We start from the raw sequence: 20,000 nt of genomic DNA, 5'->3' as shown, positions 1-20,000 counted from the left end.
TAAATGTGTTGAAGCTATATAAGTTCTTTTGAATCTGAGCCTTGACAATTTCAGAATCTGTAAAATGAGTCACATTTTCAATCTTCGAATCTAATTCCCGCTGTATATATTCCATTAGTCTGTACCCAATGACAACTCTACACAATTCAATCCTAGGAATGGGCAATTGGCGTGCGGGAACTAAAATACCCTTTGAACAAATTAGCTAGCATATGTACGAGCCGTTATCTAGTAACAACCTCAAGTAGGTTTTCGCACTTCCATCCGAGAAAACAACAAGGTATGTACCTACAATATTACTGGGTTTTAAATATAATTCAAACTGTAACCGCTCCAAATAAAATAAAAAATAAAATAAAATAAAATAAATATGTCTTCCATTTCTGACAAGTATCCTGATCTACTGGTTCATCCCATCCCTTACCTGCGATGTCACGAGAAGCTTCTCGAACCAAATTCCTCGTTATCAATTTTGCCTTCAATGGGATCACAAAGCCCAGAGGATTGTATAAAATTGTAATTTGACTTAATATTATACGTTTAGTGAGACTTCTTGGTATTTTCTATTCCAATTCTTCTAACTTTACGGATTGCTTAGTGCGTCCCTTGCTAGCTTAAATATAAATTTGTCCGTCTCAGGATTCCAAATTAACCCCAGCACTTTCTCTGCTCCAGTACTTTTCCGACTCATTGAAACAGTTCCGCCAGTTACACCTGACATTATCCATTCCTTTATATGAAAACCACTTTCGCCTAAAACCCCTTTTACCCTGTTCTTTAGGTCTTCCTCCTCTTCCCTATTGTCCACTGCACGCACCTATCTAATCGTCCGCATATGGATTTTTCACTATCAAATTTGTCACCTCAGAAGTGTCTTTGAACCTTCTGGCAATCTTCCTCAATACTGTGCCCCCTGGTTTATCCCCAAATGTCACAGTAATGAGGACGTAATGATCTGGGTTTACGTTGGTGTTCATATCCCGCCACAAGAATCTGTGTGTATGCTGTTCAAATTCTCTTTTCACAAAATTATACATTTTCTTGATGTCTGCAACAATTACTTTGTATCTTTGACGAAATATTAACAACCCCCCACCAAATTATTGAGGAAATCGAGACCTTAACACAAAAAAGCTATTCAAAGACGTGCCTAAATATGATAAAGTACTGGACCCTCGTATGCTGCAATTTCCTCTGATGACAAATTCCTAGCTGCGCCCCTGTTAACTATGTCTTCCATCTGGCTTTGATAAGCGTTTGCATAGCCATCACCCAGCTTTTGGAGTCTTCTTTTTTGTAGATTTCAATCTGGAATGAGCAAGTGGCAAGTTATTTGGTAGATCCTTTGGGTCACGGGCTCATGGATATCTTTCAGTCCGGCATTGGTCAGATTTGTCAGATTTTAAACCTTCATTGATTAGATCAAATTCTCTTTGTTCCCTCAGTACTAACCCTTCATCTAATGAACATCTGCCGCAACGGCATCCCCCACATCTAGGTACACAATTGATCTAGCAGGTCATCCGATTGTGCTGATACTACTAGGTTGACTGACAAAATTTACGCAGGTTTCGTCATAAGTAGGGCTTGGTCTCCCTCTCACACAAAATCCGAAGTCGCCATGCAACAATTGAATGTTGTTACCATTGGTTTTCACTACTTAACAGGTCACAGTAATCAGATCCTATCAGAAGTTCGATTTTTACCTTCTGGCCTAGCAATTTGCCACGTATGTACACCAAACAACATTGCAATTTCAACCATGTCAGTTTTCTTTATGTTAGATGAAATTTCTTTTATCCCAAAAGCCTCTATTATCCATTCTCGTCCCGTTTCGTCAAGCAATGGTACTATGTATACTCTACTGTCAAGTTGCTCCACCTTATTCCCAACCTTTGTTACATATAATCTCACCGACCGTCCTCACAGAACTAATTTTCCTGCAGCTTCATGCGTGATCACGGTGATATTACTCCCTGAATCAAATAGTGTCGACAGCGATTTGGCTCCACTTCTCACTTTCCTTATTGCTAGCAACGCCCCTTGTCGGTCAGTGAAATTGTTCGATGCCCTATCTGATAGTGCACTCGTCGGGAAAAATGAATGGATAAATGGATTATGGAACTTCCCACATACTCTCCCACGATTAGTGACATTACATGCGCTACTCTTGCAGTTTCTTACTAGATGGTCAGCACTTTTGAGGCACAGAAAATAAATGCCTGACCTTTTCACGTGTTCAGAGTTGCTCTCATTACTCGATCTCCTAAATGCGTCGTATTCCAAGATGTCAAGCCCGTCTGTCCCGTGAAACCAAAAACTGTTTCGTTTGAATCCTCCACTGAATTTGTCACTGTCATCTAACTTTACATTGCCGCCCCCATCAGCAAAACCCATCACAGAAGACAGGTTTGGGAGACATTCAAGCAGTTATTGGCAATTTTTCTGATTCCAAATGGTTCACTGGGGTTTTGTGCGATGTTATGAATTGCAACATGGTTGCGATAAGTATGATGCGCTTCTTCCTCCATATATTCAATAGAATTGTGCTCTTTCACTAAGAATTTGACAATTCCTTCAAATTCTTTGTCTTCATCAACTGATTGGCTCTTCATAAACCTTTCTCTTTTCAACTTTGTTAAAATCTAGCCAGGCACATTCAATTGCGTTAAAGACGTCTACCGCCTTGTTGCTTCTGCCCTCAGGGATAGACTTCAAGTAATCGATCTCAGGTAAAACAGAGTCCACTGATTTCGTGGTGCATCCAAACCTTTCCTGTAATCGCTCCCACATTAACCCATGTTCTTTGCCAGACAAAGATTGCCGGAGGACGTACGGGTACTCGCCGAGTTGTGATACCAAAAGCCTTTGGAAATATTTAACAAATGTAAAATTTCCCAGACAATGCCACTAAACCTCCACTATCTACACCACCAGGATTCTAATTTGGAAACAATTGCTATTTACGGCTTTCCCTTGTTTTAAGACACATACAGTCATAATGTGACATTTCTTCATTTCCAGGTCGAGTGTATACTTCTGGAACTCGTCTATGGCAGTCTGGCTATCTAGTATATCGATTAACTTTATTTTTATACTTTTCCACTTTAATAAAACACGCACATACTTCATCGTAAATATTATTTACCACATCTCCCGGTTGATCTAGCTCTTTACACTTTTGATGTAATTTTGTCTTGCGTGTGAACTTCCCCTTCGCGATGCATCTTGAGGGTTCTGAGGTCCTTCATCTTGGTCCTGAGTGTTAAACTGTTGTACTAGGCGTGATATATCAACGAATCACTGTTGCACTTAGGTTTTATTTCTTGTTCAGCCTGCAATACATCAAGACCCCAATAACTTACACTCATCACTCCTAATTATACCCCATAGCTCCCCATGAATTACATCAATGTAAACTATCAAACAATGGACATAGTGGTTGAATTTTAATGAAACAAAGCAAGTCTGTTAATCTCGCGAATCACCTCACTTAAATAAGTAGTACAGCACAAGGATGTACTACCAATCACTAACAACTAATTATACACACATTTTGACCTTGGATTTTGGTCTTGGATTTTGGTCTTGGCCTTGGTCTTAGTCTTGGTCTTGATCTTGAATTTTGGTTTTGGTCTTGCTCTTGAATCTTGGTCTTGGCCTTGGTCTTGGATTTTGGTCTTGGTCTTAGATTTTGGTCTTGGTCTTGGTCTTGGATTTGGTCTTGGTCTTGAATTTTGGTCTTGGTCTTGGTCTTGGTCTTGGTCTTGGTCTTGGTCTTGGTCTTGGTCTTGGTCTTGGTCTTGGTCTTGGTCTTGGTCTTGGTTTTAGTCTTGGTCTTGGTTTTGGTCTTGGTCTTGATCTTGGATTTTGGTCTTAGTCTTGTTTTTTGGTCATGGATTTTGGTCTTGGTTTTGGTCTTGATTTTTGGTCCTGGATTTTGGTCTTGATCTTGGATTTTGGTCTTGGTTTTGGTTTTGGTTTTGATCTTGGATTTTGGTGTTGGTCTTGTTTTTTTGTCTTGATTTTTTGTTTTGGTCTTGGATTTTTGTCTTGATTTTGGTCTTGGTCTTGGCCTTGGATTTTTGTCTTGGTTTTTGGTCTTGGTCTTTGTTTTCGGTCCTGGATTTTGGTCTTGATTTTTATTTTTTATTTTTATTTTTTTAGATACCTTTTACTTCTTTGGTGATGCATTTGCATGAGCTAACTAAAACATTCATACAAGAAAAAATATACATATCTTTTCAATATGATGTACGAGTTTCTTTCGGAATAGAAGACTAATACTATTTCAACCTCTGGCTCTTAAATCCTTCTTCCACCGACATGGAGATCTCTTATCATTTTCCCAAAAGGAAAGACAGAATTACCTAATATTAAAAATATTAGATAATTCTGTCTTGCCATTGAGTATACTGACGTGATTTTCTTTTTATAAGTTCTTAGAGATGATAAAGATAACTATTTCTACATAAACATATAAAGTTGAATTTAGGTCACACAAATAATAGATATTCAGTCCCACTTTTTGCACTTTTTCTAATGTTTATTTTGGATAGACGTTTGTGATAACGACTACGCAATGATAAACATACAAGTCTAAAATAATATCAATATTCTTTTTATCATTGTCTATTTTGTATAAACATTTATGATAATATACAAGGGAGGAAAAGGTGTTATTCTATTTTCTTGTAATACAGAACAAAAAACTTATGTGATACAACCATATTTTTCATGGCAATCTAAACAAAAAACGTGCATCAAAATGTCTTAATGAAAAATTAACCGATCATATGAAAAGGCTACCCGATCCCCTACTGTATAAAGCATTCCTATCCCTCAGCCTCAAGAACGACTAGAATATGAATACATTTTCCGCTTCATCAAAGAAATCTCAAACAATTGCATAACCTTATTAATGTGTAGAATATAACTTATATATTCATTTTTCACTAAAGCAATTGGAAGATGGTCATGTAATATCTTGTTTCCTTTGAAAGAGATGTGTTGAAAAATTGCATACAAAAATTGATCTGTAAAACTCGACGATATCCAAATATGAAGTCTTACAAAAATGTAAAAGCTTATGTTTATCAATGTGTTTGTGTGTATGTGTGTGTGTGTGTGTGTGTGTGTGTGTGTGTGTGTGTGTATGTGTGTATGAGTGTGTGTGTGTGTGTGTGTGTGTGTGTGTGTGTGTGTGTGTGTGTGTGTGTGTGTGTGTGTGTGTGTTTGTGTGTGTTTGTGTGTGTGTGTGTGTGTGTGTGTGTGTGTATGTGTGTGTGTGTGTGTGTGTATGTGTGTGTGTGTGTGTGTGTGTGTGTGTGTGTGTGTGTGTGTGTGTGTGTGTGTGTGTGTGTGTGTGTGTGTGTGTGTGTGTGTGTGTGTGTGTGTGTGTGTGTGTGTGTGTTTGTGTGTGTGTGTGTGTACACGTGTGTGTGTGTGTGTGTGCGTGTGTGTGTGTTTTTGTTTTGTTTTTAATCAATTTATTACGCTCAAGGAGCGTCAAACCTAGTACAAAAGTGTAGCTATGTACAGAGTACTAGTGATACACAGGACACTCTCGAATCATAACTTAAGGAATTATTTGTAGTTTATCACCCATTAGTGCGGGTGATACAAAAATATATACAGTGATCACCTTCTGGCAAATATTTACATATAATAAAAAGTAATCGTCGATGAGGTATCAAGGTTGTTGGCATATGGGGTGTAGCGCAGCCTGCACGATGTGTACCTCGGCACCTTTCTGGTCTCACCCGTCTACATCGTGCGGTAGCCGGGTTTGCGTCGGGCACGTATAACACTGTCGTCTCACCAGAAGTTCGCTGCGTTTGTATGCATTTGGAAGTGGAAGGACATTCTTGTGGTGTTGGATTGTTACACTTGAAGTCCTCTCAGCATTACCACGGTGACGTGTAGGGAAGTGGCGGCTTATCGTACCATCCATTTGTAGTAGGGCAATAGTTGTAGCAGCTGGCAGATCCATACTACAGACATTCCTTGTTATTATGTTCAGGGAACAACAAACCTAGTGCAAAAGATAACTATATACAGATTATTAGTGATACTTAAAACATTTCCGAATCATGACTGATATATTTATGTATACTTTAACATCCACCAAAGTGAGGGTGTTGCAATAGGATCAATTCTAATTTATCACCTTCAAGCAAATATTTACAGACATCAAGAACTGATTGTCGATGAGGTATTAAAGGGGCTATCGTGGGGCAATCAATGCAGTAGTGCTCTAGACTGTTGGCATTAGGGGTGTCGCACAGCCTGCACGATGAGTACCTCGGTACACCTTCGGTCTCACCCACTTGCCACACTGGTCTGTAGCCGAGGCTGAGTCGGGCACTCACAACATTGTGTCTTCTCACAATAAGTCCATTACGTCTATACTTATAGGGAAGAGGAAGAAAATTCTCGTAGTGTTGGATGGATACACTTGTAGCCCTCTCAGCATTGCTACGGCGGCGAGTAGGGGAGCAGGCAGCTTGTCTTACCATTCGCTTGTAAGAAGGTAGGAAGGCAGTAGTAGAAGTGGCAGCTGGTGGATCCATATTACAGGCTGTCCTTGCTAGCCGATCAGCGGTGTCATTGCCTAGGAGTTCAATATGGGATGGAATCCACAGGAAGTGTACCCTCTGTGAGTTTTCGTGAGTTGTGGCCAGTTGTCGCATTATTTGTGTTACCACTTGTTGGCGTTCAGGCTTGGTAGATGAGAGAGCACGGAGGGCTGACTGAGAGTCGCAGATGATCAAGCCGTTTTCTCCAGTCCGTGTCAGCAAAGTAACAGCGTCCAGGAGCCCATGCAACTCACAATACGTGGAGCTTGACGAATTAGGGAGTCGACGCCCTGCCCAGCCCCCTAGTGGTGGCTCTATGTTGGGGGAATACACAGCACATCCAGCACTACCGTCCTCCTGCAAAGAACCGTCAGTGAAGAGATGATGGGCCGCATTTAAAGAAGATGACAGACCGGCGATAGTTTCTAAGGCTAGTTGTTTCTGGAGCTGTGGTAGGTCGGACTTGGTAGTTGGAGTATAGGTGACTGTTGGCATGGGTGTCTGCCAAGGTGGGAGGCCAGGGTCCTCGTTCTCTGTTAAAATGTTTATGTTAAGCCTCCGAATGTTTGAACTGATGTTAAGGACCAGTGAGCAGCCACCGGGACGAAGCTGAGGTCGAGGTTCTGCCAAATCAATCGAGGTCTGGATTGTGTGACAAAAGTGGGGAGATAAGTGGGGGTAGTGCAGGCACTTGATAGTGAAGTAGGTAACATTTGAGTATATTCTCTCTACAATTGGTGGTAGACGAAGTTCTTGCTGCATATTGACGATCCTGGTTGTGGTAGGGCAGCCTAAGATGAGCCTCATTGCCTGGTTTTGGAATTTTTCAAGTGGTTGCAAAGTAGTTTTGGAAAGCTGACTAAGTGCGGAAGAGAGGTAATCAACCACTGATCGAATGAAAGTGATATATATAGTTCTGGCGACAGGGATGGACACTCCAGTAATATTGTTGGTTAACCACCTAAAAGAGGAGTCAGTCATCTCTGTAGCCGGGTTAGCAGGACTTGGACAATTGGATGTACGCGTTGTCTTGCTGGGATGGAAGGTGTGATACGAACTGGTGCCCCCAGGTAAAGGTACTGTGAGCACAATGGCACGATGGTGTTGCCAACAGTGAATTCTGGCAAAGTTCTTGCTGGGCGAAAAGATAAAATTCTGCTCTTTTCTGGTGAGATGACCAGCCCGAATGAGGAGGATGACAAATGAAATGATTGAAGGAAACGTTGCATGTCTTGTGGTGATCTTGAATGAATGCATATGTCGTCTGCATAGCAAGTGATTGTTGTACCGTCGATGTCAGGAAGCAGAGAGAGAAAGCGATGCATAAGGATGTTAAATAAAAATGGACTGAGTACTCCTCCCTGTGGAGTACCAAGTTCAAACTTTCTGGTATTGCTGTACGCTCCCTTAAACAATACACGTGAGTTCCTGTTCCGCAGGTATCCTCTTATCCACCTCAGTAAATTTCCTTTGATGCCAAAGTCAACAAGTTGGTCGAGGATAATGTCTCTGTTGGCGATGTCGAATGCGCTTTTCAAATCAATGAAAGCCACTACACTGGTGGGACAGAGGCGTGTGTAGAGTTCCATGAGGCAGTGGTGTGTTCCTCGTTGGGGCAGGAAGCCGTACAGTCGGGGCGAGAGCTTATCTTGTATCCGGAACATCAGACGTGATAAAAGAATGCGTTCCAATACTTTACAGAAACAAGAGGTGAGAGATACAGGTCAGAATTTGTCAGTGCCAGGTTTAGGAATCGGTACTATCGTGCTGCAAGTCCAGTCCCGTGGTGCATATCCCAGGTTGTAGCAGAGATTATACAGCTGGAGGAGGGGGCTACCAGGTACTTCCAGGAGTACTCGGAGGACGGCGTAGGTGATACCATCATCGCCAGGAGCTGTCGCCTTACCCTTGGCGAGGGCTCTTCGCAGCTCTTGTTCGGTTATCTCCTCATCTTCTTCATCGGTCTTCAGCAAGGCAGAGGCAAGTCAGAGTGCACGATAGTTTTTGTGGGTGGAGAGAGCGTCGTGTATGTATGGTGGGAGGTTGCTGGTTTGTGACTGTGCTGACCAGGCATCAATAAGGTCTTGTGCAAACTGTGTAGGACTATGATGGAGGGCACTGTGATGTTTTTTCTTTATCACCTTGTTGATGAGGTGCCACATGGTGCCAACACTAGTTTGATGGTTAATGCTGTCCGTTAGTTTTTTCCAGGAATCCGTTTGAACACAACGCTGTAGAGCAACTAAGTCATCTCTTGATAGTTGATACTGGTGTAGAGTTTCTGGACTTGGTCTTTTCTGAAAGGCAAAGCCATCCTCCATCGCTTTCCTCTCCGCCTGAACGATAAGGTTGTCTAGTGTCCAAGTGTGTGTATTCGGATGACGTGTGATGTGTGGCTTTTTGACGTATTGGGTGTAGAAAGTATGTGTGGCGTTAACGAGGGAGGAATATAACTGTTCAGGGCAGTGGTGGTTAAATGTGGGTAGGAGGTTTGTTATGTATGAAATATATGTGGGACAGTACTTGGGTGGGAGTACGATGCGTGTACGGGTGTGCACTGGGGATGGCGTGGTAGGAAGGGTGTATTGGACGCTGAGTGCTACGTGGTCGGAGAATAGTGTCGGTATCGTTGAACACCGGACTTGGGAGGCCACCAATCCAAACGTAAGGGCGTGATCTAAGGTACCACCTCGAGCATGCGTGGCGCCAGCCGTGTCCCAGCGAGTTAGCCTGCTGCGTTGAATGCATTCCAGAAGTCGAGTCCCTTTGCGATTTATAATACCTGCGAGATCTCCTAGAGCAGGGTGTCGACTATTAAAATCTCCTAGATAAATCATATCGTGGGTGGTGGGGGGTGGAAGTATAGCTGGATTCAGGCCGTTCGGTGCAGCGTACACATTGCATAATCTTATGGTACCGGAGCCAACTGTTACCTCTAGAAGCTGATAAGTCGTGTTATTGTCCATAGAATTTTGAAGAAAGCGATGCTGGACGGTGTTGTGGACATACGTAATTAATCCGTTTCGGATCTGATGTACATACGATACGTATTGGTTGAGCAAAGGTGCATCCCTGTTTGGTGGTGCGAGGCCTATAAATGCTTCCTGTATGAAGATAATGTCTGGGTGGTGACAGTGCACGTACCCTTTAAGTGCTATACGTTTGGCCCAGTTTGTGATACCGCAGGCGTTCCATGAGATGACGTGTAGCTTCATTTGATTATTAAATTTTAGTTCTATGGTATCGGCGACCAAGTGATGAAGAAGTGGTGGTTCGGGCGGTTGTGGAGGTATGAGCAACGGTGGTGGTTCGGCCGGCAGTGGTGGTGTGGGGGGTAGCGGTGGTGGGGGGTAGTGGTGGTGGGGGGTCACTGGGTGTTGTGTTACGTAGGGGAGACTCCCTGTGTGGGGTTGCAATTAGATTGCCGAATCTAGCAGCAATAAAATCCATTTTCTCCGTGATGGTGCTAATGGTGTTAATAATTACCTGTTGTGATTCAACCAACGAGTTCAGTGTCACCTCACATGTGGCCTGTTTTTTAACCAAACTATCCAGGCACGTTTCGATTGCATCGAAACGTGCGGTCATTGTCGCGACCCGAGTCTTAAGGGCTGCCACTGCATCGCGAAGTGCAGCTACTTGCTTGGAGTCCGAGGAGGCAGTAGAGGTAGAGTGGGGGTTACCGACGGAGGGAGGAGGTGGTGGTGACTCAGTGTGACCCGTGTGTTTAACAACCAGTGCATTGGTGGTTTGCTGACGCTTTGCACAACCATGCCAGGCGTTGACCCCTGTCTGATGACATCGTGGACATTTCCAGCACGAGGTGTCTGGTGGGGGAGGCTGGGATTGTGATGAAGCCGAGTCAGGGGTAGCAGCAGTTGGTGGAGGGGCGCGGTGTGAACAAGTGCGGGAGTCATGAGGGCCCGAGCACCATGCACACCGTTCGGTCGCGGCGCAATACCGTGAGATATGACCGATACCCCAGCACCGGTAACACCATGGCTGCTCGTCTTTCATCCTACGAAGTTCACAGGGTGGTAGGCATGGAAGGAAGCTGAAGTAGACACTCGGTGGTGGTGGCTCTATAAGGCTCCAAGTCACTACCAGGCGGTTGATGGGTGGGCCATTATGGTGGAATCTTCTGACTGAGTAGGTGCCCGGCAGTTCTTTGGCCAAGGCTGGTTCAATATCGACCGGGTAACGGGTTAAGAGGTATGTGGGATATTTGCGAGGCCTTTCCTGCGAGTCCTGAGCCTCAAGGTAGATGGACAGTACCTCTCCTTTCGTAACACTGTTGACAATATCTGTGCGGTTACGAGAGATGTAAACAAACTGAGATGTAATTGATGCCATCTTCACCTCAGCCAGTTTACGGTCAAGTTTGAAGGCTTTGGTTATTTCATTCAGCCATCGAAGTTTTATGTCCACTGAGGGGTTAGTCTTGAACCGGAATTTGATATAGTCAGCCCTGGGAGCAAATGCTGGGGATGGAGGGTCACGCAGCGATGAGGTCCCCCTTGTGGGTGCCTCCTGTGCTACAGGGCGTGGATCGCTGTGGTCTGTTGTAGATATGCTGCTCTGGGCAGTAGATGTCTCAAATCGTTTTGAGGATTTGGCAGCAGGGTAAGAAGGCGAACTATTGCTGTCCGAGGTGTTTGGGAGTAGTTGTGGGGCGTGACATGTCTAGCGCAGACATTGGAGCTAGTGGATCACGGAGTTCGTGTCTAGGTAGCCGTGGCCAGTGAATGTCTTCCTCACTCATCTCATCCTCATCGCTTAAAGCTAGGTCGGCCTCAATGGCCTCGAGGGAGATTGGGCCAGAAGGTTCCATGCTGCCTACCTTGGTAGGTAGGCAGATTGGGTTCAAGGGTGTGACGTAAAATTACTGTGGTGGTGGTTGATGTGACATAACTACGTCACACCAGCACCAGTGCGCATGCGCAACAATGGCAACCCCTGACAGGGATTGTTTGGCCAGGTAGGACTGAACTTTTCCAATTCTACAGCCTAAGTCCAAGCACCACGGATTCCCAAATTTTGTCTGGCAATGCACTGTACCTTTATATCGTTCTCTGCGACTGCTGGTGGGTGGTTGCAGCGTAGATTTTGGATTTTTTCCGAAATCGGTAGAGCTCTCTCTACACGTCTGCTTGCGTTGGCCCTCTAGCGGCGAGTGTGTGTGTGTGTGTGTGTGTTTGTGTGTGTGTGTGTGTGTGTGTGTGTGTGTGTGTGTGTGTGTGTGTGTGTGTGTGTGTGTGTGTGTGTGTGTGTGTTCCCCATGTTTTTTTTATCACGTGTTGGACTCGTGACCGACAATTGTTTCCCTCCCGGAAGAGAGCTCAGAGCAGGATTCGAATCCGGACCGCCGTGGTGACAGTCGGAGACTCTACCAACCGCGCCACCGAGTGTGATTCACCTTGGTCTTTGGATCACGTGTTGGACTCGTGATCGACAGCTATTTTCCTCCCGGAAGAGAGCTCAGAGCTCGTATGACCGATCTATGGGTAACACGCACACACAACCCCAACTCCCCGCAGCGATACTGAAATAATTTCAGCCATGGGCAGGATTCGAATACGGTACCGCCGGTACCACCGTACTGACAGTCTGGGGCTCTACCAACCGCGCCACGAGAGAGAGAGAGAGAGAGAGAGAGAGTGTGTGTGTGTGTGTGTGTGTGTGTGTGTGTGTGTGTGTGTGTGTGTGTGTGTGTGTGTGTGTGTATGTATGTAGGCGCGTGTGGCAGTCTGCATACACTTCTTCGAACAAGTTTGGTCCTATATGCATTTTATCTCTATAAAATTGTGCCAGTATTAATCACATACGATATTATATTACTACTAATCAGTGTCATCACTCTTTTGGTAGAACCTAATTCTAAAACTGAATGAAGTCAACTGCTTCTTTCCTTGTCAATATCTAAACTAATTCTAGTCAATGAGACAATTACATCTTCACCTAATTGATTATTAGGCAGAAACTATCTCGATAAATTAATACAAATGTTAATTAACTTTTAAAGAACAAAAATGTCTTCTTGGGTAATGGGGTCATTATGACTATAATATTTTACCTATCATATGTTTGGTTACCTCCATTGTAAGGTGGAAAAACCCTTGGCATATAGATAGACTTTAAGTTTTATTGTATATTGCCATTATAATACATCAACATTTGCCTTTCATACATCTTAAGATTTTGTATTTTTGTCTTCCATAGCTAGCATTTACTTGCTGATCATAGTCTATTACTCCCTCATCAGTTTTAATACATTATTCTTACTACAATCACTGCATGTGTTGTATTTTTTTGTCTCCCACAGCCAACAAACGTATGCGAACTACAACCAACTACTTCCTCATCAACTTGTCAATTGCTGATCTCATGATGGCTACGTTCAACTGTGCCTTCAACTTGGCCTTCCTTCTCAACGGGTGAGTTATACTCGTAACAACAGCAAGTAATCCAAGTACTTGTCTACATATACATCCTTTCAGGTGCCCGAAACTTGAGCTACAATATTTCATATCTATGCAAACATATTTGTGGTATCATTGTATAAAAAACTATTTTATTAACAAAAGATAGGTTTAATTAGAGTGAACCTATTGTATATCGAGTAATATTATTTCCTTAAAAATTGAAAACATATTTGCATACTTTTTGTATATCACATGTCACGGTTGAATGCGCAGATTGGGATGGCAGTTTTGTAAACATCCTTCTCAAAACTGAATCTAAGTATCACATTTTATAATCAGTCTATTTTGGCGCTGCACTCGACCGCTAATTCAGTGATCAAAGTTTGAGCCCCGCCCAATGGTAAAATTTTCAGCACCTCTGCACTGCGAGCCGACACTCAAAGAATTACAAAGGATTACAAAGGAGGAGCATGCCGACAAGAAACTTTTTTGGCCCATTGTAAATCCTCCTTAGGTGGATAAATCAAAGACCACAAGACCTTTTAACTAAAAAGATCTATTGTCTAAAGTTACAACTGCAGACCTTCCCGATCTGCTTTCCACCTAAAGACTGCCAGCTATTCTCTCTCCTGGTGGAATGCTCAGAAAATGCTGACAGCTGCATTTTGGGGACTTTACAGGTTTTACATTTAGTTTTCATTTTATTTTGGTGATACAGGTTTTGGATATTATTTTATTTCACAATAATTGTCATTATAAGAATGTATTTCTGGTTATTTAATTATCATGGTTATTAATCTAAATTACGTAACATATTGTGTATGAGTAAAGGGTGTTCTTAGGAATTAGGAGTATTTCACGGTTTGGTCACATGAAGGAAGAGGTTAGGGTGTGTGTGTGTATGTATGTTCGTATGTATGTTGCGGTGTAGTTTTCCATAGGTATTGTTGTAATATGTGGGGTTATGGTTACACCCATAACTAGGTCGAATGCAATATCTATCTATCTATCTATCTATCTATCTATTTATCTATATCTATATCTATATCTATATATATATATATATATGTGTGTGTGTGTGTGTGTACGAGTATAATACTGATAAATAGATAAATAGAAATTATAATAATATAGATGATAATAAATTGACAGATAAATAATAATAAATAATAATCAAGGAAATAACAATAAACAGAGAAATAATAACAAACAAATAAATGATATAGAATAAATGGCAGGCATTACAGCATCTTGCTTAGGTGTTTATCTAAACGAATCTTAAAACTCTGAACTGAACTACATTGCACTGCCTCTGTAGGAATTTTATTCCATACATTAACTACACGGTTGGCGAAGTTGTTTCTACCCACTTCCAAATTGAATCTATTTCCTGTCAGTATAAGACCATTATTTCTTGTCGAATTCTCATTCATTGTAAAAAAATTGTCATTTTTGATGTCAATTCCCTTTAAAATCTTAAAGACCTGTATTAAGTCACCTCTGAGTCAAGGCTTTTTAGTCCTATGAACTGATCTTTACTGAAATCGGATATTTTAGATAAAGAATTATCTATTAAAAAAAATAGCAGTTTAAACCTAAGTTGTGATCTCTACTTGCAATAGTTTCACCAACTTCTACATCGGTTATCATGCTTTCGCGGCTAGTGATCAATAGATCTAGTAAATTTCCATGTCTTGTGGGTTCTTTTATATGCTGAACTAAGTAATTGTCACCGAGAAAATCTATCAAGCGACTACCTATATGGCTATGTTCAAGGGTCATCCAATCAATGTCAGTAAAATTGAAATCACCCATTATCAATAAGTCCCGGTTGCAGAAACTAGACAGTTCTTAAAACAATAGTTTGTCGTCTGCTAATGATAATATCTTTGGCCTTTATATTACACCTACATTTATTTTTTGTCCATTTGTTTGGGTTAATTCTACCCAGAAACAATCATATGCATCCTGTTTCACTTTATCTAAAACACAAGCATGGACATTGGTTTTAACGTACATCAGAACACCCCCACCTTTCTTGTACTTTCTATCCTGATAAAATATTTTAAATCCCGCAATATTAAATTCAGCTTCTAACTCTCTACCATTTCACCATGTCTCGGTTATTCCTATCATATCGAGATTTCGCCTTTGACATACGCCTGGATTTCTTAGATTTGTTCCTAATACTACGAGCATTAAAGTACATGGTTTTAATAAACTCGTGATTATTTCTTTTCTTACTCGTTTTGAGTTTCAGCATCATGCCTTACATTATATTTTTGTTCTTTATTGACACCTTGCTCTATATTGACATTTGGTCCTTCATTGATATTCAGTGCCTCATGGACATTTGCCCCATCCCGGATATCTGGTCCCTCACAGTCATCCGATCCCTCATGTACAACTTGCCCCCCTCCATCACCGCGTCCCACACCGGCTGCTCGTCCTTTATTGGTATTGTCCGGCATCACTCCTTAAACGATATTATGTCCTCCACTGACATTATATTCTACCGTGATATTTTGTTCTCCACTATCATTACATCCGATCGTAATATTTTGTCCTTTATTGACATTACACCCTAATGTAATATTTTGTCCTCTACTGACATTATATCCTGAAATTATATTTTGTCCTCTACCGACATAATATCCTAAAATTATATTTTGTCCTACATTGGCATATTGCTCTACATTATTGCTACGCCCTACTCTATTTTCCCCAATACACTCTATTTCCCCTTCCCTTTGGGTTTCTACCCCAAAAAAGGAACTAGTTCATTACAAACTCCCACAACGAGGTTTGTAAGAACATATTTGCCTTTGCGAGTAAGGTGGATCACATCAGAAACATAAAAGGTCATGGCGCCTGGAAAAGAGATACCAAGGATAAAAAAAATGGCATCCCAGTTGCGTGCACAATTTATCTCTATGGCCCTACTGTTCCAACACGAGGCAGCGTAGATCCTCGTAAGGATCCCACAGACTACGCACATCGTTACTTCCCGTATGAACAATCATAACCGTGTTCTTCCGCCTTTGCTCCCTGATGGTGAAGGTGCAATCGGTGATCCCACGGCCCGGTTGACATACAAGCTTGCAACGTCGTTTATTCTTCCGCTGCAGGATGTCGCCATACCCTTGCACCATGGAGTCCCCCACCACTAAGAACTCCTGATTCCCAGCCACCTCATCTTCCAGCAGAACAAAACGATTGGCTAGAGCTATTTGTTGCTCCACAGGGCACCCGCTTGCCGAACGCGGGCTCGACAAACGGGACCCCACGGAGCGTCACTCGCTCACGGCAGTGGCAGAAGTGGAAGAGGTGGAACGCTTTTTGGATTTTGGGGAGGATTCACTCTTCTCACAGAGCGCACTCTTGAGAAGACGAATTTCCTCCTCACACATCCTGAGACGGTCCTCCAGGTTCACACAACCTTCACAAGCCATTTTGCTCCTCCTTCGGCAATACAAACGGCAAAGAGAAAATATAAATCAACAAAAGAAACAAAAGCGGTCACTAAATAAACTAAATACACGAAGCTTACTCTGCTTACCTTATACTATTACTCCTACCTTTGGAGTACAGTAACAGACTACTGTTTTGATTCTAAATTACTAGAACACTACACTTTATCTTATACCTGTAACTGTATAACGCTATACGTATACAATTACAAAACACAACAAAATCACTCGTTATTATTCGAAGATTTACTGTAAATTTTACAGGAATTAATAAACTTAAGAGGTATTCGCTAGCCGGTGTCTCGGCAGAAACGAGTTCACTAGCTGAGGTCTCGGAGCAGACCAAGTTCACTAGTTAAGGTTTCGGAGAAGACTGAATTGAGGTCTGGGAGCAGATTGAGCTGCGGTCTCGGAGCAGACTGATGAGCTGAGGTTTCGGAGCAGACTCAGAGCTGAGGTCTCAGAGCAGACTCTAACTCTGGTGGGCAAGGATATTTTTTGTGTATGTGTGTGTGTGTGAAAAAAATTAAATTGTATGTATCAAGATATTAAGACTGAGAAAAATAAACAAAACACGAGAGAAAATATCTATAGTATATCTTTGTGAATGTATAAAGGCGTGCGCGATTTAGACACTTTCATTAGTCATTTAATACACAGGGTGACTCAAAAATATATTCACTCGTTTAAATGTTTCGTAATATTATCTAATCTATTGGTCCGCATTATTATCAGCTATGTCTAGAAAATGGTGATCGTCTGTTTGAAATTAAACAGAAATCTAGTCTTTTTCCCTTGGCCTATTCTAGCCTCCCCTGAGTGTTCACAAATGTTCAAAATGATGTTCACCAATGTCCAGTCAGTTGATGATAACGCTGACCAATGGATTCGACAACATCACGAGATGTTTCAAAGAGTGAATACATATTTTTGTGACACCCTGTGTATTTCTCTGCGGATGTGTCGGCTACAGAGGTAGCCGACACATTCAGTTACTCAATTGATCTATTTCAACTTATTCTATTTTATTTCATTTGATCATATTCTATTTTGCTTGATTTGATTTATTTTGTTTTCTTCCATCTAATTCTATTTCACTTAATTTTTTAATTTATATTTCTTTGTTCTATTCATCTTATCTTATTCTATATCCACCTATTTCTACTTGACCTTCTTCTATTTTATTTCACTTTATATTATCTTGTTTATTTCTGTGCTTTATCCCTAAATGAAGACGACATAGGGGTTTCTAGGTCTACAGTATTCTGCACCTACTAATTTAACCTTTCTGGCTCTATCTATTGTATACCATAATTTTATCTTAAAAATCTAATAAATTTTCGTTCACAGACCTTTCTATCCTGTGTTCATTTTTTTATAGTGCAACTCATCACCCGGTCTTAGTTCATACATAATTTCGGGCTTTATATTGTTCATTTTCTCTTTTTTTCATCATATTTTATCTTTATCTAATCTTCTTTAATTTTATTTATTTTATTTTATGTTATTTCTTTTTTATTTGATCTTATTTTACCTTATTTCATTGTATTTGTTTTATTCTATTTAATTTATTTTTATTCTATTATGTTCATTTTATTTTATCTTGTATATTTTATCTTATTTTATTCTATTCTATTATTCTTATTTTATTTTATTTTATTCTATTCTATTTTATTTTATTTTATTTTACTTTATTTTATTTTATTTTATTTTATTCTATTTCATTTTATTTCATTTTATATTATTTCACTTTATTTTATTTATTTATTTATTTATTTTTTTTTCTCTCTCTCTCTTGAGAACCCTGGTACCACATAAGCCTCCCGATATTCACGGGATTCTTGTTACATGTGTGTTCTTAACTTTTTTCCCCTAAGAATCATGGTGCTACACACGTCTTCTGATATTCACGGAACTGTCATTCATGCTTTTTTTTTCATCTAAGCCTTCTTATTTTTCTTCCCTCTCCTCTCACATCCTCCCGGCCTTCATTTATCAACTGCATCTATTCAAGGCTTCCATCTTCTTCAACTCACCCATAGTGAGCGGTTTTTTTTTCATAATCTTCTTTCAGAAATCTTAAATCTTCCCACCACCACTTCGTGATCCAATTCAGATCCGCTAGACTTTTTCAAGAAACCCACATCTAGCAGTTTCTTCATGTGTATAATATAATATTTATACACTACACCTCGGTAATAAAAGGACTTGCGCAGAACATTTGCGCAGTTTACCTACACCTCCTTCGCCTGCAGAGTTCCGTTTGTACATATGTAAAGAGAGAAAGACGATAAAAAATCGACCCATAAATAGCTCTTAAATTACAAAGGATTACAAAGGAGAAGCATGCCGACAGGAGAACTTTTGGTCAATAACTAGGTCGGATGCGAAAAAAATTATAATAATGATAAACAAATAAATAAACAAATAAAAGATAACAGCATGAATAATAATAAACAAAATAAATAAATGCATAAGTATAGTTATATAATAAAAAAATGGAAAATAGTAAATAATGATAAATTGACAGGTAAATAATAATAAATAAAAATAAAGCAAATAATAATCAACAGACAAATAATAACAAACAAATAAGAAATATAAAATAAATGGCAGGAATTACAGCATCCTGCTTAGGTGTTTATCTAAACAAATCTTAAAGCTTCGAACTAAACTATATTACACTGCCTCTGCAGGAAGTTCATTCCATTCATTAACCACACGGTTGGCGAAGCTGTTTCTACCCACTTTCAAATAAAATATATTTCCTGACAGTTTGAGACCATTATTACTTGTCGTATTCTCATTCTGTATGAAAATTTTGTCACTTTTGATGTTGTCAATTCCCTTTAGAATCTTAAAGACTTGTATCAAGTCACCTCTGAGCCTAAGTTTTTTTAGGGACTTTTCAGACCATTGCTGTAATTTATCCAAATTTTCTTGAATATCTAATTGGTTTAAATGATCATTTGCCATTCCGCACAGTTTTGTATCATTAGTAATAGATTTTAGTCCGTGGTCTATATAAAGGAGGCAAAGAGGAGAGCAGATGTGAAGAGTATGACAGAAAATTTTGAAAGTAATAAAAAGATGTTTTGGAAAGAAATTAAGAGAGGAAGAGGAGGCGAATCAAGTAGAGAAGAAAAGGTAGAAGGTGCAGATGGAGAGATGATAACGGAAGAAAAGGCAGTAAGGGGAAGATGGGCAGAATATTTTAGGGAGTTGCTAAATGTGAAGGAGGATAGGGAGGGAAAGATAGTTGCAGTGGGAAATGCTAAGAAAATGAGAGTGATGAGTGAGGAAAATGGAGGAGAAATAAGGAAGGATGAAGTGAAGGCAGTTGTTAAGATGATGAAAGCAGGTAAGGCACCTGGTCTGGATGGATGCCATGCAGAATGTCTAAAAAAAAAGGAGGTACAGTGATGGTGGACTGGCTGGTGAGGTTATTTAATGTTTGCTGGAGAGAGGGTAGAGTGCCGGAGGACTGGAGGAGTGCCTGTATAGTTCCATTTTACAGGGGAAAAGGGGAC

The 20,000-nt window shown here is 40.7% G+C and overlaps 1 protein-coding gene across 1 annotated transcript in view; it reads left to right on the top strand.

Moving 5' to 3' along the window:
* Nucleotides 1-20,000, top strand: part of LOC143035592 (tachykinin-like peptides receptor 86C) — a 455,527-nt gene that overhangs the window by 34,314 nt on the left and 401,213 nt on the right. Inside the window, exon 2 of the mRNA XM_076202459.1 lies at nt 12,901-13,012. Coding sequence (XP_076058574.1) covers nt 12,901-13,012 — 112 coding nt within the window. The remainder of the gene's footprint in view (nt 1-12,900; nt 13,013-20,000) is intronic.

The sequence above is a fragment of the Oratosquilla oratoria genome, chromosome 19 (genome assembly GCF_046742065.1).
Source record: "Oratosquilla oratoria isolate Oo_2021 chromosome 19, ASM4674206v1, whole genome shotgun sequence".
NCBI lineage: Eukaryota > Metazoa > Arthropoda > Malacostraca > Stomatopoda > Squillidae > Oratosquilla > Oratosquilla oratoria.
The sequence above is the reverse complement of the archived record's forward strand: the minus strand, read 5'-3'. Positions and strand labels throughout refer to the sequence as shown.